This window comes from Sylvia atricapilla, chromosome 7 (assembly GCF_009819655.1).
Source record: "Sylvia atricapilla isolate bSylAtr1 chromosome 7, bSylAtr1.pri, whole genome shotgun sequence".
NCBI classification, from domain to species: Eukaryota; Metazoa; Chordata; class Aves; order Passeriformes; family Sylviidae; genus Sylvia; species Sylvia atricapilla.
This window is the reverse complement of record NC_089146.1, coordinates 19,392,461-19,415,024: the sequence shown is the minus strand read 5'-3', so window position 1 is coordinate 19,415,024 and position 22,564 is coordinate 19,392,461. Positions and strand designations below refer to the sequence as shown.

The 22,564-nt window shown below is 39.2% G+C and overlaps 1 protein-coding gene across 1 annotated transcript in view; it reads left to right on the top strand.

Moving 5' to 3' along the window:
- Positions 1-22,564, top strand: part of CERS6 (ceramide synthase 6) — a 94,955-nt gene that overhangs the window by 32,141 nt on the left and 40,250 nt on the right. Inside the window, exons 2-4 of the mRNA XM_066322863.1 lie at positions 571-676; positions 2,929-3,059; positions 17,718-17,775. Coding sequence (XP_066178960.1) covers positions 571-676; positions 2,929-3,059; positions 17,718-17,775 — 295 coding nt within the window. The remainder of the gene's footprint in view (positions 1-570; positions 677-2,928; positions 3,060-17,717; positions 17,776-22,564) is intronic.

The following is a 22,564-nucleotide window of genomic DNA, read 5'->3' as shown; positions in this document are numbered from 1 at the left end:
GATTGGTGTTAGGATTTTGGACAGCCTCGTACTTTAGCAGAAGAATATTGCTTGTGTCTCTGTGCCATGTAAACGTTATACTTGTAGAAAATTGTATTAACTGGGCAGCTTAAGTACTTGCTGCCTTTCAGGATTCTGAAATTCCATTGTGCCAAAGGAGTCCTGAGGCGGTAGCTATTTTGGAAACTGATTTTTAAAAAGGCTGTTTGGAAGATATTATTATATGCTACTCATGTCTACAAGCTGCCCTGCTCTTTTCTTTAGTTGGTGCATCTCTAGGAGGCATTCTTCTCATGCTTTTGTTCTAATCTCTTTCTTCACAACATGAAAGAAAATCCTCTGTTTCATGTGTTCCGCAGAGTTCCTTTCATCCTTCAAAGTGATGTTCCTTACTTTGCGATGTAATTGCCTATATGAGTTGCTTTTGAGCTGTAAAACTAAGTCTTGTTTTATTGACTGGCTTATAATGTTTGCCCATTTACCACATGCCATTGATTGATAACAGTAATGAAGTAAATAACTGAAGGATTTCACCTGTTTTCTTTTCTCTGTTTTTTCTCTTTCTCACAGGTTCATTGCTAAACCATGTGCCTTAGGCCTTAAAGTCCAAGCCAATGGACCACAGAAAGCTCAACCTAATGCTATCCTGGAAAAGGTTTTCACAGCTATTACAAAGGTAGTGTGTCCAACTAAAATACTTAACTTATGGAGTGGGATGTGGCACTGTAAACTATGTCTGAGCAAAGCAAAGCTAGCAGATAAATGCAGTGCTGCATTTTCACACCTCTGATCAGAAGTTCAAATATTGGGAATGTCATTAACATGCCAGCTTGAGTGGTTGTGTATCTCTTTGTGATGTCTCTTTTAAGCTTTCAATCAAAAAAATTGTCACAGAAACACTTTGTAGATGCCATATGGCCACCTGCTTTTTTTTGCTTCTTACCTGGTTTTGCTCTTATCTATTTTGTATCAATTTTTGCAAAATCATTGGGGTTTTTAGAATAAAAAAGGGCCAATTGTAAGCCAATAATATTGATACTGAGTTTCCATGAAACTTCAAAGGCCTGTCTTGCTGGCGTCCCAGCTACAGCAGAATGACATGGAAAAGTGGGAGAAACTGACTGAATAATGTTTTATTTGCAGCTTGCATATCTTTTTTGTACAAGATTTTCCCCTACAACTTGCATATCTGTCTCTACATCTCTCACCATATGACATCTCAACCCGTTTGTTGTTCTGTCAATGTTTTTCAAGCCTCCCAAATTTTTCGGCAGGAGCTTTCCAATCCCACCTTGGCTCCAGGCTGCAGCTGGGCACCAGTGTAAATTTCAGAGAATGTTAAAGTCATAAAGGCAAAAATCGGGTTCATTGTCACAGATAGTGAGATATGGTGTGGATCTGTCTTGCTTGTGTGTCCTACACAATCCAGAGATCACCATGGCGCTTGCTGTGACTTTTTTTCTGTTTTCAGGGAGGGAATTGCATGTGCCTTGTTTCTGAAAGCTGCAGGATATACTCTCACACAGATTCAGCTGAAGGAAGAGTGGTTAGGTTTTGTTCGTTGTGGTGTTGTTTGTTTGTTTTTAATATTTCCTCCTAGATTCTGGTAGTCTCACACAGGGCCTGAAATACCTGTGAGTGTGCAAAGCTCCAAATGAAAATATCTATTTCCTGCAAGAATCTGGTATCTGATCTCAGGGAAACTGTCCAGTTTAGCTACCTGCCTTTTTTGAATCCTATACAGCAGTTCTCTCCAGTCAAACTCCCTAGAGCTGCATCAAACATTTCATTTTTCTAAGGTTACAGAAATTACTTTTCTTAACCTTCCCTTGAAAAACTAGTAGATACCTTGGTTGACTAAAAAGCTTCATTGTTTATCACCAGAATTCATGGATGGCAAATACTTCAACCTTCTCTTGTCTCATCCTTTCATTTCCCTCTCTTTCCTGTGTCTTCTTGGAGCCTCACATACAAAACCTCAGCCTCACAGAACTTTTGCTGATTTATGTCTTGCAACAGTTAAAAATTTAAAGCTCTTTGTTGTAAGAGCTCTTGTACTTCATTCTATATTTGTAACTGTCTTGCAGAAATAAAGCTAAAGTTCCAGGAAACAGTTTATCCATTTTTCTGTTTATTAAAAAAACCTATATGATCAGGAGAAATATGTAAGTACGTGTGCTTTACTGTACGTGTAGAATGGCTGTATGATTGGAGATCCATCCTTTACTGCTCTTTAAATTAAGGACAGACTCATTTTCTTTTGCTTTACCTCTGCACTGGTTTGAAGTCATGCTAATGGTATGAGACTTGTACATTTTCTGCTTTGGAGAATATTTGTGTGTATTTAGTTCTACAGAAAATAATTCTCTCTCCCTGTTGTCAAGGTGATTTTCCTTTTGAAGTTGTCACTTTGTTTAATGACCTAATTTAACATTATCATGCACAAATATGGAATTTATCTTCTTTCTGTGTCAGTTGAACCATCTTCCCTAGTGCAACAGTTGATAGGACAAAGATCCTGATGTAGGAGAGTGGAACAGGTATAAGTGTGTGGCAGGCAGTGGGGTGTTTGTAAGAAAACTGCTCCAGAAATGCAAGGCATTTTATGACTAAACTTCACTTCCAAATTTCAAGCAAGTTTCAATCCCGTTGTCCCTTTAAAGTTTTATATTAGTAACGGACCTGCATGTCATATTGCAGCATCTGTCCTCCTAGATTAACAACTGTCATTGTAAATAATAACTGTCATTGTAAATGTATTCTGATGGGAATCTGCCAGTAGAGATTTCTGTGGACTTATTTCTCTCTATTCATGTGTCTGACAGACAGCCTTGGTAAGAAGGCAAGAGTCAATTACAGTGGTTCTGAATTTAAAGTGTTAAATGCAGTTGAGCAAGAAAATAATTTTTCTGCTTCTCTGTTTTGTAGCATCCAGATGAGAAGAGGCTGGAAGGCCTCTCCAAGCAGCTGGACTGGGATGTACGCAGCATTCAACGTTGGTTTCGACAAAGGCGCAACCAGGAAAAACCCAGCACCCTTAGGAAATTCTGTGAGAGCATGTAAGGATGCATTTCTCTTCTTGAGTCTTCTTGAGACTGTGTTCTCATCAGTTTTCCCCTTTGTTTTTCACAGGTGCTTTTGTAGACAATTAGAAAATTATACAAATTGGTAGAATATAACTGATGAGAAAAATAATCTTCATTCTCCTGAAGGAGTCAGATTGTACTTTTTGGGTATTTTCAGTGGTCAAAAGCTTTCAGAAATCGTGTTGTTGTGATTCTATACTATGGGGGCACCAGTCTGATCCTTTAAGACAAGTCACCTGGTGTTAGTGTGCTGTCCTTACAGCACTACCTTTAGCCATACAATCTGATGGAGATCTGAGATGGAGGAGAAAAGATGAAAGGCAGTTGGGTTGTTAAAGAAAAAGAAGACAAAAGATAAATTACCTAAAGATGCTTGCCCTTTGTTAAACAGAAGAACTTAAGTGTCAGAATGCTTAAGTCCTTTCTTTGGTATTTATAGCTAAAATCCTCCTTCCTTAATGTTTAATAAATCAAGGCATGATGAGATTCTGGATAGACCTAGTCATTTTGTTGCCAGCAGCTGCTGACCTTAGAATTACTAATTTCTGAGATTAGTGCAGAACAACCTTTTTTTCTCCAAGGGTTGTAGTTGTCACCTTGTCAACCGTGGAGTCTTGGGAAAAATTATTGCTGTGTTAGCCTTAGAACTGGCATATTTGAGTTGTATATTTTGCTTCCTCTATAACTCAGCTAAAAGACCTCACTCTCTTGCACTGGTGCCAGCACATCTGGGTGAACCTACAGGTAGGAAAATGTAAGCATACCATGAAATACTGGCATGGATAGGATAGTAATGGGAACTGAGTTTGCTCATTTGTGGTATCCATTATCAAAATAGGATGCAAATGACGGCTATGAATGCAGACTGGAAGGTAAGGTCAAGCTGTAGTGAAGTGCTGACAGAATATAGTGCCAGCTTTGTTTAGAGGGAGCCGTTGGCATTTCTACAATATGTGGACTTAATAGTAATGATAAAACTTGTCCAAAAAGAAGCAAGATGGCATAAATAATAGGTGGATACTTCATGTTCATGTTTTGCAAGAGGTGCAGTGGGAGCTGCATCTTCATTTCTACGTGTGTGTAGTGCTGTGGCAATGTGGTTTTATCCAACCAATTGTGTATGCCTTGCCCTGGGAGCATTTCCAGTGATGGACTGTGTGCCACCAGCTGACCTGACACATCTGGGACAGAATTGTTGGCGTGTGGTAAGACTACCACTGGGAGCCCAGGGTTACCCTTTTATCCCTTCAGTATGGGTGTTAAAGTGTTGTTTAGTTTAATCTGTCCATCAGAACACTAAGCAAGGTAGTTTGGAAAAGTTCTGACTGATTTCTGAAGAAATCGTTTGGTATCAGGTCTGTAGCCTTTTCAGAGCTATTGAATTGATGGGGTGGCTTTTCAGATACAGTGACTGTGTGTGGCAAGTGCCTTGAAGCTCTGAGCTACCTAAAGTACATGTTCCCACAACAGTCATGGGAAGGGGAACACTCAAATCTTCAGTAATTCGGGTGCCAGTGGAGAGTTTTGACAGAACGAAATGTGCCATTATGTAATAAGCAAGAACAGAGCAAGCAAAATGACAGTGATCTCTGCCTACACCTTCAAACTGCTGAGCTGCTGTTGTCCCTCCAGAGATGGCTTCAGTTTTGCTGGCAAAAGCACTGATTGACTGTGGCTTGGGAAGAAAAGTGAAAGAACACACAGCAAATGTGGATCTGCTTAAAAAGAACTCCAACTCCTTTTACATGGAGACGATTCAATTTACTGCTAGACAAAGCATTCCTTGGGCCCAGAGTGGCTTTTCCATGATGAAAGTGAAGAGGAGCTGTGCCAGAAGGGCTTTAGGCCATTTTTGACTGCCTTATCTTTCTTGCAAATGAATTGCATAGGAACTGTCTAAGGTGGAGTAGCTTCAATGTGACAAAAGTTGAGAGAGAAATTTAATGATAAACACACTTGCCCAAGATGAATGATGCCAAAGATCCAGCCCCAAACACATAATGCCAGTAACTTCATTACTAGACTCTTATTGTCACAGATTTCTCACTTTCTCTAACCCTTCCCTTCTTTTCAAGCAATTACAATTCTGGTGATAAACAGAGTGCAGAGAAACTCCAAACCCCACACTGTTTCTTGAGCAGGGAGGGGTGGTTTGTGTGGGGATTTTTTGTTCTTTTTGGTTTTGTGGGGTTTATTTGTTCGTTTGGTTTTGTTTTGTGGGTTTTTTTGTTTTCGTGTTTTTGTTTGTTTGTTTGGGTTTTTTGTTTGTTTGGGTTTTTTGTTTGTTTGGGGAGGGGGTGTTGGTGTTGTTGGTTTTGTTGGGTTTTTTTCCAAATGGAATTATTTCTTTGCTGCCAGTCTTTGTCAGATATTCGGGCCATGGGCAGATGAAGGTTATATGAAGAAAAAGGCAGCAATAAAATCTCCTGTTTGTAGATACTGTTTGTGTCACAGCATTATTGTGAAAATAAATTACTTTTTCAGGAGCCTTAACCAGTATTCCCACCTCAGAGTTTTGTCTGTCAATCTGAAAGAGAAGGTGTAATTTGATTGTTGGAGCCATAGAGACCCTAATGGTGAGACTTGAGTAGTATTACGTACCTGCTTAAACTTTCAGATGTTATGATGATAAGTTTTAATATGAAATATGAAATAGATAATTTCACTAGGTGGTGATTAATACATATATATAATCACCAGGTGGTGATTAATGATCCAGTCAGAAAGTAATAAATGCAGCACTGAGTATTATTTTACTAGTAAATCAGTCCTTGTATCGTAAGGATTTGGTGACTCTGGCATGAAACCTGGAGTTAAAATCACAATTTGTAGTCACTAGGAAAGATATCCACCTAGTATAACCTCAGATTGCAAAGCTCAGGCACTTAGCCTACTATAATAACTGCAGGCGATAGTCTGCCCATAGCTTTTCTTTCTATTTTGTGAATTTAGACCATTTGTGCTCCTTTCTTTAACTTGAAAGATCCAAGATGTATAAAGGAGGAAACAAAGTGGTCAACCGAGTGTGCAAAGTGGACTTTTCTACTTCCATGTATTTCTGTTGGGCTTTTATTATTCTTTTCTCTCTGTCCCTGTGTTCCTTGGTGTCTCTAACATCAAGAATATTATTTTGCTTATTACCAGACAGAATACAGGATCCAAGAATGTCTTTGTTGATGTTTGAAGTGTCAGAAAGCCAATGCAGCAGTGATTCCCAAACCACTTCTAGTGTCTTCCCAGTTTCAGTGTGTTGTTCCTGCTCATACTACCAGTGTGTAGGCATGTCTGATTTCCTCAAAGACTTAGTAGTATAGAAAGAGACACCATTCTGTCCTCCCCCCTTGTTGTCTGGAGCACAGGGAAAGAACCTGTTGCCATAAGTTATTAGCCTGGGATTTTGGAATGTCATCAGGCTGATGACTTATCTGTCCTACAGCTATGTACATTTAAGCAAGCTGTTTATTGGAGGCATTTATATGGTTTCTGAGGAGTGGCTGGCAAAAGCATATGGCCAAGAGAGATGTTTTTAGTTTATGCAACATTCTGCGTGTGAAAACATGGAAATATGCAGACTGAAGAGCCAAAGATCTATTTTTTCCCCCTCTTTATTCTCTAGAAGAAGCTTGGATACTAAAGTGTCTGTAAGTAAGGGTGTCTTTTAGTTTTGATGCAGGGGAGAGAAGAGCCTCTGTCTCGTATCCTGGCTAGACACTGTTCTTCCTAAGGAATTGAAATTTTGTTTATGCATGTTGCTTTGGAGGAAGATTTTCTCTATCTAGGACTGAATATATGTATGTGTGTGTATGCACGTGTATGTGTATAGATATAGAGAAATACAGATTGGGTTTTTTTTTTGTTACATTACGCACATTTTTGTGAAAATTTTATGGGCTGTTTGAAACTTCTTGGGCATACTGCTTTTTTCAACTAGCAGAGTAAATCTCAACAAAGTTGTACTGGAAAAATAACTGTGCAAGGGAAGGAAATGAAGACAGCTGTTTGGTTGTTGAAATTCTGAACTGTGCTGATACAAATCTTAACAAAATGCGTGAAAAAATTCATCAGTCTGTGCTTTGTGTCGAGCAGTAAAGCACTAGAAAATAAATAGGCATTTAGCTCTGAATTTTTAATAGCATCATGCTCTCCTAAACCAGCTTCTAACACACTTCTGATCTGAACAGAGTGCAGCCACTGACAGCAATTTTAAGTCTTCTCTAACGCTTGTTCTCTGATAAATCAGTGGTAAACACCTTCCATGTACCTCCTCTCCAACACACAGCTTACCAAGCCCTCACACTTCCAAAGGCAGACTCTAGGCAATCAAGCCCAGCTGCCACGGCGTGGTTTGCTGTGTTTGTGCCTTCAGCTTTGTCTCTTGGAACATCTGTATTAGACATAATTGCACAGGCTGGCTCAAGCTGTAGTTCAGCAGCACAGGCTGTCATTGTAGATTCAGTAAGCAATAGAGGCCACTTCCTTGAGCTCTGCATCCTTGCCCTGCCAGACAGCTGGCTGTATGGCTGTTTTGTAAAGTGACCAACCGTACTCTCTGGGTTTAAAGGTTACCCTGCATGCACACATAGGGTGCTCATAACTCAGATTTTCCTGTTGTGGGTCATAATCTTGCTGGAGTTCTGTTTCTTCTGGTTGTGGAGAGTGTGTATGCAGTCAAGTAACAGAAGGGAAACCAGGGAAGCATAGGCAGTACTTGTATCCATGGTGAAAGCTCAAGTTTTGATGTGATGGAGGAGAGAAGCAGGGGAAGCAGCTTCAGCCACCTGGCCCCTCCTGATGTGAGAGTGTGGGAGTACACGGAGTGATGGGAGTACATGGAGTGATGTTGTGCCGTGTGGTCCTCTGAGTGAATCTCTTCCTTGTGCCAGCTCTAGGACAAGGGCTTAGATTAACATAGGCTGAGTGAATGAATGCTTTTCTACTGAACAGCTGCACCTATGGCTCTGTTTATAGCCTTTATCGCATTCTTCCTATCATTTTTAGTTTTGGGATAGTAAAATACCGTGTCTAGGTTGCCCTCTTATTCTGCTGCATTAAAAAGCTGAATCATCTGGAGAAGGGGAAGGTGGAAGTAGACTTCTTGTAACTCCATAGTATGCTGCTCAAAAGCTCCAGTTAGCTCAGGGCTCATATGAAACTGACCCCAGCATTGGGCAAGGTTGGCAGTTTCCCTCGTGATTCCTCTCCTACCATTCTTCCATATCCACATATGAATCTGGTCTGTGATCACCATTCTGTCCTTTTAACCTGGGCTACAGGACTTCTCACTGCCCAAACATGGTATTAGAGGGAAATTACAACATTGGTTAAGGGTCAGGAGTTGTCAGCCTTCTTTCCCTGCTATTCTGCTGGAGCAGACAGGCAAAGATGTCCATGCCATGTTCTACTAATATGCTCACTGTATTTTTAGACTTTAGTGCTTTAAGTGCTTACTATTTTGCATCTTATGAAATTCCCTCTTTCCTCAAATTGGATTACTTAAAGCTCTGAATTCCCTACCCTTACTGCCCTCTGTGACACAGTTTTTTACACAATTAATCAATTTAAATTAACTCATGTGCTCATCCTGCAAAGACACCGTCACTTAAGACTATCATTGTATATTAAGCAAGATTATAATTAACTATATTTCCATTCTCTTGTGGGTTGTATGTGCTCACCGTTATCTTATATTATGGAAATTAAATAATTTCTCCCGAAGTTCTAGTTAATGTGAACACAAATCCAAAATTACAGTCACAATATAAAAATTTAAGACAACAAGAGGAAAAATGGAAAGACTGCAGTAGCTACTGCTTTCTTGTGTTCTATGCACCTTAAATTGTCTAGTTCTTCATTGTTGAAGAGACAAGCTGCTGCCTTCAGTCAGCTTCAGCTTTAAATGAAGTTGGCAAACACGGAGACAAGTGGCTTGAAACACTGAAGAGTTAAGTGGTAGTAAGATGTTATTTTATACACAGCAATGAATTAATTTATTCCATACACTGCAAATCCTTACTTCTCTCTTCTCCCTTGTATTTATGTTTTTACACGTATGTTGTTACACAAATGTTACACATTTGATTACCTTTCATTTTATAGATACATAGACAATGCCTCTTCACAGAGACACAGAGTTAAGAGGAGAATTGGCTTCCAATTGTTTAGCATTTTTCACTTATGTGTAATTAGGTATATAACTACACTGTTTTCTGTGTTAGTAAGTTGTCTTCCAATGGAAAGGGGCTTGCAGGTCTGTAGCTGAATATATGTAATGGTAGTGGTCTCTGTGAGAACATGTACATGATGCTGATGGAGAGAGAAACTTTCTAGTTCATCTAATGCTTTTTGGGGTGATGCTGTGGTAGGTAATGTAGCTACAGGCATAGGGTAACCTAGTGTTTGATATGGCTTCTGTCTTCTGCTTTGGTGCCTCACCATGGACCTGCTGTGACAGCACGAGGAGCCCAGGCTGCAATGGAGACCCTTCTGGTCACTTCACCTCTATGCTCCTCTTTTGCATTTTATGTAAATCCATGAAGCCATTACATTTTACTGGTACTGTCAGTGTGGCAGACCCTTTCGCTTATATTGACTGGTGACCAGGATTTGTTCATACAGGCATGTTTATTTTTCACTTCCCTGAAGTTCAAGAAACTAGCAGATTAAAAAAAGGGTATGTGAGAGTTAAATTTTTCATTAATTTTTTCAGAGGATTCAAGTAATGCATCAGCTCATATAGTCCCGGTTACTGGCAGATTAAATCTTCTACGATCAGGCCCTGAAACAGCCTGAAATTGTGATTATCGGACAGGAAATATTCAGTATAAGGTGCTGCAGAAAGTGCACTTTGAAATTCTTAATGCTATCCCTTGTGGTTACTTATTTAAATACTTTAGTTAGTATAGTTTGGTTAGATGGTGCTTCTTGGTGAATTTGGGGTTCCGTCTTCTTTAGTTTCATTGCTGCTGCTCTGATACAAGCAATTTTGCAAGAGAAATAGTACAAAAATTTCCTTTCCCTGTTCCTTTGTACAGTGCTTGGAATACTAAGAGATAATAAGTCTTTAAAAATGAAAAACAGACCAAAAAAAGCCTTCACTGTAATGAGCAACTTGTAGAGGTTTTTCCAAAGTTTTTAGTGATCCAACAATCTCTACCCATATAATAAGAGGTGTGTGGCCTCTGTGCACAAACTTGGTATATGCTGCATGGATCAAAGCACAGCCAGGCAGCTTCCTCAGGGGAATGGGGAAACAACGCTGACACCTAGCCCACCTCCACAAAGATAATACTCCTGAGGGTTCAGCATCTGCTTCAGCAGGCTAAAAACCACTCCAGGGCACACATAATGCTACAGGAAAGTAACATCCAGTCTGAGAACAAAAGAAAACAGGTAATGCAAGTTGGTCTAAGAAGGTGGTTACCTGTCACAAAGCTGCTGTATGCATACAAATATGATGGCCATCATGGCTAGGACAACATTGCTGGGTGAAATTCAAATGCAGCCTGGAAGATTCAAGTTGTCATTTCTCTAGAACTGTAAAAGAGTGGGACAGTGGGTAGCTGTTGTGTCTAAAAACAGGTGACAGTGGCTCCTGAGATCATTAGGGAGAATGGAGAGTAGAGGTCCCTGTTACAAAGGCTTTTGAGTTGTTTCCTCTATCCAAGACTCATCAGCTGTTTGCATTGAAGATCTCTGATAAGAAAACGAGTCTACTGATGAGAGCACAAGGGGCAGTGCACGGCAGCGACATCTGGTTTTTCTGTGTGTGCTTCCCATGAGTTTTCCAGATAGTATCTCTTTGTAGGGCAAGATTTGGCTATGATCATATATCTCTGAGGTTTTATCAGTGCTTTATTTTATGTAGCCCTGAAAGTATTCAGAAGAGAACAGTTGCATAACCATTAAACAGAAACTATATAACCTAGAATGAGTTACCAAAACACTTTTTGTATTATGCATATTTTCTGGCCTAATTATATAAACACACTTCATTATTTATAAAACTGCATCACTTCAAAATTTAGTACTGTGTTTCCTTTCCTCTTTTCTGCACTACTAAATATTGCTCTTAAGACTTCCAGAGCTGCATTTTGAGAGTACAGATTTAGGACATGACTGGTCTCAAGTGGCACTGTAATACTAAATATTAAATAACTGATTCAAACTGCAACCAACAGTAAAATCAGACGACAGTCAAGTCTTAATTTGGAAGGTTGAAGAGGAAAGCAGTACAGTGTTCTCAGTTTATCATACCTGCTATTTTGCACATCTTAGAGAGCTATGCATAACTGCCTTCTTCATATAGCATCTGCTTAACCACAGGAACTAGTTACCATTTGCATGGTCCAGACTGACTCAACAGCAATACCATGCCAAAAGAGGCAAGAAGATTTTATCCGTTCATTTATTTACCTATCTATTATTTTTACTTAACCTTTTTTATATTTGCTTGCAGCTTTCAGGCTTTGTGGAAGTGCAGCAAATTATCATTACAGAAATCTGAGGAGGTAGGAAATTGGAACTGTGGAGCTTCTTCCATCAACCATACAGTCATACTTGCAGCTTTGTATAAGACTAGGTACCAGGATTGAAGATAGGCAGAGATTTAGTGGAGTTTCCTGTTTAAGCTGCTATTTATTGAATGGCTTAAGAATTACTTTTCAGTCCTCTGTTTTGTATTATTACGATTTATTGCCAAAAAAAAGTATCTTTAGGGGATTTTTTTCCTGGTTTAGGGGAGAAGGGTTGCTGTTTGTTGTGTTGAATTTTGGGTTTAACTTAAAGTTGGGCTATAATAGATCTGTAGACAATATCACAAATATTAAGAAGTTGATCCAGAAGTTCAGAGTCCATTGTTTTTTTGGGATCATCCTCTAAATTATTTGTCTTTAGAGGTAGTCATCTAGAAGGAATGTATACCTCTGGCTATGTCAGAAGCAACATTAGTTGGATTAAGTCCACCTGAGTGAATCAGAAAGTTGAAGGCTGTCCTACTGTATTTGGGGGAGCAGAAAAATGCAATTCGAGGATAAAACATAAGACTGCTTTAAGTCACAGTGGACATGTGTGAAACTTAGCAATGCTTCCCATTTAAAAGAAGTAAATATTGAATACTGTTTAAACTCAGCCTCAGAAATCCTCCTTTGAGCACTCTCATAGTGAATATACTTTTCATAGCCAAAGGAAACCATTGCAGCAAAAAATAGTTTTCAGTCCCAGCTAATGATTCTGTGACCCAGCTGCATGTTTGTGCAGTCCATTCAGATTGTGGGGATTAAAATGGAACAAGCTGTGTAATGGCAGTTCAAGCCTTCTCATCCCCAGAACCAAGACCTGCAACTGGAGTTCACATGAGGTTCAGTTTGACTTTGAGCCCAAAGCCTGAGCCCAGTGGTCTGTCAGCCACTGCCAAAAGTTGAGCAATGGATCATGGAGAACAGCAAATCTGACATTTTACTGAAGTGTATTTCCATGGAAAAGCTTCAGGCATCTGCAATTTCTCTGAAAATAGTTTTCAGAGCCAGAGAGCCAGTTTCTTCAACTGCAGGCAATGTGGTGAGCCTATGACTAGTTGTTAAATACTATGGGGTTTTTTTTAATGTTAACTGTTTTGAAGTGTAGCATTCTTATATTGCTGTTTGTGGCCCTCGCTGTGGCAAACCAATGGCAAAGGTAGCTCTGTAAATAACAGCTACAATTCTGGAAGCATAATGGGTTTTATGTTTTTAACATTCTGCATTTACTCTGTCAGATGTTTTGTTGTCAGCAGTTAGATAGCTTTGGATCCTTGCACACCATTGCTGAGCAGCAGACACTGGTTTGGCATCAGAGCCATAGGCACTGTGCACTGCGAGGTGGGTGCTGCAAAGTTCTGCAGGAGTGCCAGTGTTCACAGCCTGGCCACTCAGTCTTCCTGCAAAAAAAGGTGGGAAAAAAGGGAAAACTGCAGGAGCAGAGAGGCCTTGTCTCTTCACCCTTGCCCTAGGGAGAAGTGTCCATTTTTCACAGGAGAGCACCCATGCTGAGCACCCTTAGCTGGACAGCAGGTCTGTGGGGAGGATGCCATCTTTCTGACAGGGCATGAGCCCCATGTGGTGAGCTCTGCAAAAAGTATGGATGGTGTAGAGGGGTGCTTTGCTTGAGCACTGCTTGATCAATTTTGTTTTTCCTAAGCTGAAGTTTAATTTCACATAAATCAGTGAAGTGCTTGCTCAAGTGGGCACTTAAATAGTTTTTGCTGAATTGAGCATACCGTGGGGTATATCAGGTTAGTTGGTGGAGGCTCTCCAACTTTTCCATCTTTTTAGATGATGTTCTGTGTCATGCTGAAGCATCTTTAAAATTTCATTAGCAGCTCAAAGTTAAAAGGGTTGAGAGGTTAAGAAACTGGCTGTACTCTGGGTTGGGAATGCATTCAAATGTAGAACAAGAGCAGTCCGATCTGCTGCTGCACCTTTGAGGGACTCTACAGCATTCTTTTTAAGACTACATTAGAAAATGATTTATTTTTCTGTTATGGAAGAGTCACTTTTAAGCTTGACTTTTTTGCTGCAGTGTGTCACTTCATGTTTGAAGCACTGGCCTGGTAATCAACAACACAACCTGAAGAATATGCCAGAAGGTCCATATGTAAACCATTTGATCTCCCTTATTCAGAGTTTGAGCAGACAAGATGCAAGCCTGGTTCAGTTTGGGAGTCTTTTAGTGGAGGGCTAAAGTGAACCTCATAAACCTTATTGCGAACAGACAGGTCAGGACTTCCAGAACATTTGTGCCTTGAGTGCATTAGTCCAGGTTTGTTGGGTTTAAACTAACCTAAGTCTTTCAAGCAGCACACTTTGTGTGTGTGTGGGTAATTCAAAATTTGTCTCTATACAATTGACCAAAGGAATGTTTGAGGTCTGAGGGACGGAATAAATTCTCACAAAGCAGAGAAGCTTCAGCTGTTTTCATCTTTCAGTGAAGTGTGAATTGATGTGGCAGTTGCCCACAATGGAGTGTTTCACCTAGCGGCCTCTTTTGTACGTCGTTAATAGGGCAGAGAGTATTGCTGGGGGGAAAGAGGAGCAAGAGATATTTTAGTATGCATCTTGCCTTTCTTTTCCTAGTCTCTTGGGCTCTGCTGCTGCTGCTTTAGGAGTTGTTTTCCCTGTTGAAGACAACCAGCTGTGACCGAACAACAGCAGTACCCAGTGACATGTGGACACTCAGCATGAGCTGCTGACGCTTAAGGAGGACCTTAAGCAGGATATTAGAAAGGGTACTAGGAGTTTTTATACCACTGGCAAGGTTTCTTCCCTTTCCTGCGTCTGTAACTATTCAGGCTGTGCTTAGGCTAGAGGCACTTTCCAACATTAGATTTGGGACTATTACCTAGGACAAATTCAAGACAGCACTTCATCAACCACCACTTTGTGAATTCAGTTGGAATTAAGAAAGATGTTCTTCTCTTCTATGATGTCAGGAAGACAGGAAGAACATTTTGCCCAAGTTCCCAAAATGAAGAGATGTTTTGGACACTGTGTTATAGTGGGAATAGGTGTGATTACTCCTCTTAAATTTTTCCCTTTATTTACGTTTCCTCATCAGTGGGCTTCAGTGAGATGCAAATAGAGGCATAAAGAAGTATGTACTGTAGATTGAAATCCATCATTTATGTTAGAGTACTTGTTGCAAGAGAATTGATTTGAGAGTTTACCTTTGGAGGAATCTTTCTTGGACATATCTGCACTGTATGAAAGGTATTTCTAACATACATTCTGTCCTTGTCTGCATGATTTTGAGTGAATAATGCAGCTTCATAACCTAGTTCCTACACCTTTTCTCCCTGTCTTTAATCCCAAATTATTGAGTATGCAATCATCTATTTTACCCTGGCCTATGGGTGGTTTACTGTTAAGTGCAGCAATAAACCATTTATAGGTAGTGGTAAAACATTGTGGCAAACTCCTTGGACTTTCTTGTATGTGATTGAGATTCCATCTGGGGTCTTGAGCTGGGAGAATTGCCCTTTAAAGTCTGCAGAAAAAGCAGCTGGCTGCCAGCTACAGACCCATGAAAGTCCTTTGTTGATCTGCTTCCACCAGAGTTAGCTAGTGATAATAAACATGCTGGGGGCCAATTCCAGCTTTTCTTTGTTTGGAATTTTTGTTGGAGATTGACCAAGCCAGAAGTTTGTAGAATAGCTTTTGTGCTTGTTCACCAGGAATGAGCTTTTTTTTTTCTATGATTTTTTTTTTCCTTAAGAAGTCAGCATTTTGACCAGCTTGGTCTTTCACTCAATTCTTAGCCTTGCTTCAACTTCTGGAGCTAAATCCAAGTCCACTTGTTTGGCAAATTAGGGAAGAAGAATGTATCATATCCTTGTGTGCATCTGTCACCTTTGTAGCAGTTGACTGGTTGAAGTAAGTTGACTGTTTTCAGCAAGCCCAAATAATACACAGTGGCTCTTGGCTCTGAGGGTTTTCTGAAGCTCCAGAAACTCCCCTCCAGGGGAATCCATGGCTTTAGCACAGATCTATAGCAGTGTAGTGCTTTGGGAGGTGGGTGGAGAGTTAGATGGGGATGTTGCTCTTTCTTAATTTGCCTGTTTTGGGAAAGGTTCTTTTTATTTTTTGAGGACTGGTAGCTGCGGGAAATTCTGCAATCATAGTTTTCCAAGTGTCCATGCAGACTGGAAAATCCCTGATACCCACCAGCTAAAACTCAGCTATTAACATATTTCAAATACGTCAGGCTGCCTTTGAACTCCTCTGTGGAATATCGCATCTCCCAACAGCAAGCTAGAAAAGCCCTTAATGTTATGAATTTTGCTTGGACAAATATGAAAGGTGATAAAACTCTTTGCAAGGAATTTATCATAGCTGCTCACACTTAGGAGTGAAGGAAGGGCACTGAAAGTGCTCATCAGTAAATAGGTTAGACGGAGTTTTCCTCCAAATGTTTGTGTTTTCAGTGACAGCCTTCAAACTTTCACTAGATGATATATGTAACCTTGAAATTAAATGGCAAGTTTGCAGGCTGTAGGACTGGTCTGATGAAAAACTTTCTGCCCAAATAAATCCTTCCTTCTTGATACTATCCTTGCTGTTTCTCTCATGTGTGTCATCTGAAGGCTTCTCCCAGCACAAATAACATTTTGCCTCCAAGTACCCTATTTTCACATTATCTTGAAAGTGCTAGCATGAAAACGGTGTGCCATGTTACTAGAGTGACCAAGCCCTTGAAGGGTTTGCTATTTCTATCACATCAGTTTAATAAATTAATTTCTGCCATGCTGTGGAGACTACTGAAAGAGTTTCTGTTCAACTGAAGTATCACGTTTTAAATCTCATTAATGTTCTTACACTCTCCTCAAATTATCAGAGGGTTGTTTATGTATGATACAACTGTCCTCCTAAATACTTTTAAAAGTAGCTTTGAAGGGAAAGGTTTGGATTAACCTTGTTTTACATAGGAACATTTTCAGTTTTGTAACCATTCCAGTAATGTTTGAAAGTACTCCAGTGCCAATTAACTGGAAGCTAATAATTTTGCCAGTAGAGAGAAAGCTGTAAGTGCTGTAAAATATGTCATTGAAGATGATTCACGTTGCAGCATTGCTTCACACTAAGGTAGCTAAATCTCGTCTTGCTATAAATGTTATTAATATTACTTCTCTGGTGTTTATATTAAGCATGTGTGTTTAGTCAGTCCAGCCCTTGGGGAAAAAAAACTCAACAGAAATTCCTTTAAGAATTTATACAGCACAAGGTTAGGATTTTATTTCCTTAGAATTCCAGAAGCTCTTTCATAAATGAGTAATGGGTCCAAAAGATGGGAAGTTACTGCGTCTGTCTTCTTTTCTTGAAGACTGGAGAAAGACAGAGGAGAGGATGATCTTGTATGAAATCTCCTGGTGGTTTCTCTTATCTTCCATGGCATCCTGTTCTGAGCTTCTAGTTTGCTTATATCTGAAAAGAAAAACCAGAAGCTCAGTAATTATTCTGACCGCATTTGGGAAAATGGACATTATTTTTATCAAGGGATGCATGGGAAGTGGATATAAATTATGGATATATATCTGTATCCAGCATATCTATCTGAACACTAATGCACTCCTTAAAACCAAGTGTGAAGTGCTGGAATCTGCCAAGTGAATTTCCAGCACATTGTGAATGACACTTTTTGTTACTAAAGAATCTATTTGACATGCAGTATTTCCAAGTCACCTGTTGAAGTCTTAGTGAAATTTCTTATTATCTTTTTTCTGGTGTCTAAGAAGAGATGAACTTTGTCTGCAACAGTGGGTAAATTGTCCTCTCTCCTCCACTGTCCTGCTAGTTTTCATTAAACTTTTTGAAGCTTAATTATCCTTGAAAGTGTGTGAAGATTTTTCCCCCTGTTTAGATACAATTACCAAGTATTTTCAGAGAGCTAATGAGAGGCCAGGAAAAGCAGGCAAATGAGCACAGTGCTTGGTAACTTGGTAATGCTTAGTGAAAGTTGAAGAAAACTAGACCAAAATTTTGCTTCAATATCTGTTAATGTAACCAGGGTGTGGTGGTTTGGTGATGAAATAAGAAATCGTGTGTTGAACTGTAAAATGTGTAAACCTGGTATCCTAGAGTTAATCTCTTGTACCTTTTGCAGGTGGAGATTTACATTTTACCTTTATATATTTACCTATGGAGTACGGTTCCTGAAAAAGGTAGGCACTTATATTATTATGCTTTCATAACATATCACAAACTTGAGGTTCTGTGCAGATATAATATAAAGTACAGGCATAAAGTCTATGTTCATGAGGAGTGAAAATTAAAATTTAATTTGCATTCATAAAATGCTTTGCTACTAACATTGGTAAGGAATATAAGTTCTTATCAACATTTAATGGGGTTTTAAAAGAAAAGAACAGCATAGCAACATGCTTAGTTCACTTGATTACTTTTCATTATAGGCATTAAGCTAACAGTAAAGCTTACCAAAATATTAATCTCAATTTCACCATCATCCTTGCTTAAATGCCTCTGACAGAGGTTATTTTTTACTAACAAACAAAATGCATTAGTATTTTAGAAAGAAAAATACCTTTTTTTGCCTATTCTTTTTCTAATGTATCATGGAAGGAAGTTCCTGTGGAGTTTCCCATCAATGCTGTGTTTCAGGTGATTTAAAAAGGGAAGGATATTAAAAGCTTCTAAGCACTCTGACATAGGTCTGTTCACCCTGTAATAGAGAGTAATACGGATTTGTGATGCAAACTGTTTTTACAGTGTGACTAGTTCTCAGAGCTTCTGTGCAAGTCAGGCCATATTTCTGTAATTCTAGGAGGTGAAATTATGGGAATGTCAGCACTCAGTGTGTTCATGTAACTTTTGCTTTGGTCAAAAACTTGGCACAAGAAAATGTACCCAGAATGTCTCTGGTGCTTTGTAGGTAAAAGAGGCTGTACTAATCTTTTTTATGTATGTTCTTGAGGCTGTCCCAGGTGCAAGGCAACTTGGTGTGAGCAGGAATAATGGTGTGCCTGTGTAGGGAGGGCACATCAGAGCTGTTCTCAGCTATTTAGCAGTAGTCAGCCCCAGGGGAAGCGTGGGCCAGAGCAGCATGCAACTGCACTCTCCCTCTGCCTCCTTGAACACTTAGATTTTATGTGTGCTTCAGCCAGTAACATGCCGTACGGTCACTTGATCCCATAACACTGTGTTTCAGAGTGTGCCCTGCAGTGTGATGGCTAAAGCACTGAGGGGATGAAACAGGTCATCATAATCAGGATTTGAAGTCACCTGTGTCACTTCTGATACTTTATGAGAAGAGAGAATCAGTGCAGTTGTAGTTAAAGAATTCAAGTTGTCCACCTTCTACCTCAAATATTATATTCAAAAGCAGATTTGGTAATGAGTATTCTTCTGTCTGAGGAAATGGATCAAGGTACCAACTTTGAAAAGAGAAGATGAAGCTTTCTTTGTTACTAGCTGCCAGCTCCAGTCTTCACTGTTTTCTAGAGCAGGTTTAAATTATTTGTGACTGCAGAGGGGGTGGGTGGCCCACAAAATGATTTAATGTGAAGCATTCACCTTTCCATCTAATCCTCACTGCCCCCATTCTTGGTAAAATGGCAAATGCTCAATGTGACTATCCCATCTTAGTTTTCAGACTTCTGGATGAGATGTTTTGGCGCTGAAGGACTGAAGCCAGCATTGACTATAGCATTCTTTGTGTCTTTATAAATCACTAATATTTGATGCATAAAAGATAAGTAACCAATTATATTTCTGCTTTGGTCATGTGTATGCAATTTCTTCCCTTTCTGAATGAAACTGAGATTTTTCAGCTCTACCATTTGTTTCATTTGTATGTCTACAAAACAATTCTTTGTAGAGCACCACACCAGTAGTGATGTCAACAAGACATTAAGTTCAGTGGTATTAAACTGACTGCTTTGCTTATCATTAACATAGGAATGAGATAATGTTTTTGTTTTCCTCAGTAGTATTTGTAGTTAAATAAATGGTGGCTTTGCTCATTAAGAGTTAATGGTCTGACTGTGCTCCAGTTAAATGGAAAAAATATCATTATCTTTGGTGATAAAGAAACAGAGCAAAGAGTTCAGGACTGGCTTGTTTCTTTCTTGCTCATCCTTGGTGCTAAGCAGTGCCCGTATAATGCTGTAAAATGAAAAATCTTTACACGCATATGGAAGCAAAGCTTCCAGGTGACATATATAGACTTTTCACATTTAATTTCCTTCCTTTAATTGCCTATGAGAATTACAAATTCATAGAAGAGGGTGAATTTTCTGTGAATCCTCTGAAGTCTATACTGAGACTTGGAAACCTGTAGTTACATGTAGATATTCTGCTGGGAAAAGAATTGTCTGCCTGGATAAACAAATCTTGCTATTTTTCAAATTTGGTGTTGAAGTAAGGCAGATGATATGAGTATGCTGAGGCTATATTTAAAAAATGCTGGGTGCAACAAGCTTCTGTGTGTATGCAGCTGATTGAGTGTCCTTCCTAATGAGTCATCCCCTGCTGAAGAACTGAGAACTGTCTGGTGGGTAGTTACAATTTCTAGTGGTACATGTAGCTTGCAAAAGAACAGGGAAAGCCATGTTGAAGTGTAAATTTGACTCCAAAAGCCTACTCAAGGGACATAAATGTATGGAAGGCAAATAGAAAATAGCAGGGTAATATGAAGGAAAAAAGCCCTGACAGGTAGAGCTCCACTTCTTCTGTTGTGAAAGTTCTTCTTTCTTGAAACTATAGGATGTTTCAAATGGAGAAACTGAAGTGCTTATCCTCCTGTGTGCACTAACCACTGAGCCAGTTACTTTCTTTGTGACAGCAGATGTTCTGTTAGTGGCCTGCAGTTTCTCTGTGCATGGAGAGAGAGAAACTGGTTTCATGCTTTTTTGTGAGAGAGAGTGTTGCATTCTGCTGCTTGGCTGAGTTGACTTATTCTTTGTCTCTTTTTGAAATAAAATAGCAGCAGTGATACATGAACATGTTACAGCACAGAGAGAGTAGTGTAGAATTTGTAAATGCCATTTCAGATTGCTTGTACTCCAGAATTTTAGAGCCTAAAATAAGGCCACCTTCATTTGAAATATAAAAAAGAAATTGTCAATAAAGTGGTGGCTGACATTTATATTGTTTCTGTATTACAGTTCACCTGTTATTGAGACTGTTAACCTTCGATGAAAAAAATAATGATTGTTATGCACAGCCACTTCATAAGATTAAATTGCTGTATTCAGAATGTCCAGTGCTCTAGACAGTTTTCAGTCCTTGAAGCAGTAGGACAGACTGGATTTTGTAATAGAAGTTCCTCAGCTATTGGAAAGCTATTTGCAGAACACGTTGCATGTTTCATCATATGGAGCAGAAAAAAATTACCTGTGTAATTAATTCAGTTATTGTTTCTGTTCTCTCTTGCCATACCTGCTGCATCTACTTTTTCATGAAACTAGTGCTGCTGCATATTTTGTGGAACAGAACAATGCAAGAAATGCAGCATCTTGGAAAAATTCCTACCAATGTTTGGATTATGTCTGATCATCTGATTCATAGAATAAGACTTCTTAAAGGAGGCTAATTTTTTTCTGGACTTAATGCTGTAATACCAAAGCGTGAGTTTGGAAAATATCTACCACGTTGGTTTCAATCAGAACTGAAAACAACAGCATGGCAGGGGGTTTACCTCCAGAGCCCTTAGTGTCTCCTTCATACTTAAATCAGTTGGAGGAGGTATTCTGCTGGGCACTTTTTCTGCTCTAGTCTGCAACTGTTTTGAGGTTTCCTTCCCACATTGTTCCCGAAAGGTTGTTATATTATCTGTTACTAAAGCTTTGTAATTCCGTTTGTTCAGTCAGCTTATTTGCCCAATACTGGATGAATATTCTCATTTAAATGAAGAATGCCAGAGGCCACTCTGAAGCCCTTTTAACACAGTGCTGATATTTGATATTTTACTGTGCTATTAACAGAGGGATAATGTGATATGTAGACAACTAAGGGAGGAAATGAAGCCCGCCTTTGGCAGATTGTGCTTGCTTTAAAATTGATTTTGATTCTCTGGAGGGTTTTATTACCTTTTTTATTTTTTACTCGTAAAACCAATTGCTGAGTTTCTGTAAGTGATGAAAATTTTTAAGCTAAAATAATTTTGAGTATTAAAATCGAATTATAATCTTTTTCCTTTCCATGAAAGCAGGGCTGAACATTAGGTGATAAATAAAACAATTCCTAATTCACTGAGTGAGCAAAAATGAATACTTGTGCTCTGGAGTCTTTTGAAGAATGATGTTTGTGAGAAAGGGGAAATGTCATATTTCATATTTAAATAAACACCACGAGTAGAAATGGTTTTCAGGAAGACCATAGTTAGACGCCATCTCATAGAAAAGGAATTTCCAGCACATTCAGATATATCTTCAAAAGAGCATTAAAATTGTTGAGGGCGTTTAGGAGAGATTAGTGGAGTGTTTTGGATGCCTGAGATATAAATCATGAGTCATGCTGTGAGAAAGATCAAAGCTACTGGAGAAACTTAAATGTTTTAAATGACTGCAGCACCTCTGTGTACATCAACAAGGAAATGAATGCATTTTGGACAATGAGGCTTTGTAAGAGGAGGCAAGTCAGCAGAGGAAGTAATTCACTGTGTAAGCTGTTGGAAGTTAAGATAATAACAGGATCAGGCAAAAGAGCACTAAGTGAGGCAAGCTAACAGAATTTATTTGTGGCTGAAAGGAAACTGAAGGTTTTTGAAAGAAAAAGCAAAAGGATATCAATGGGATCCTAATTCAGTAATAGGACACTGATGGCAACAGGACTTTGGAATATAGACAATGGGGACAAATTTTACATAATCATGGGAAGGAAAAGCAACACAGTAATTTAAAAAATACATCTAGAATTGAATTTCACTTTATCTGTTTTGAATCCAGCTGGGGGTATTTAATAACATCAGAGTAGTAAGTAAATGCTATGTAA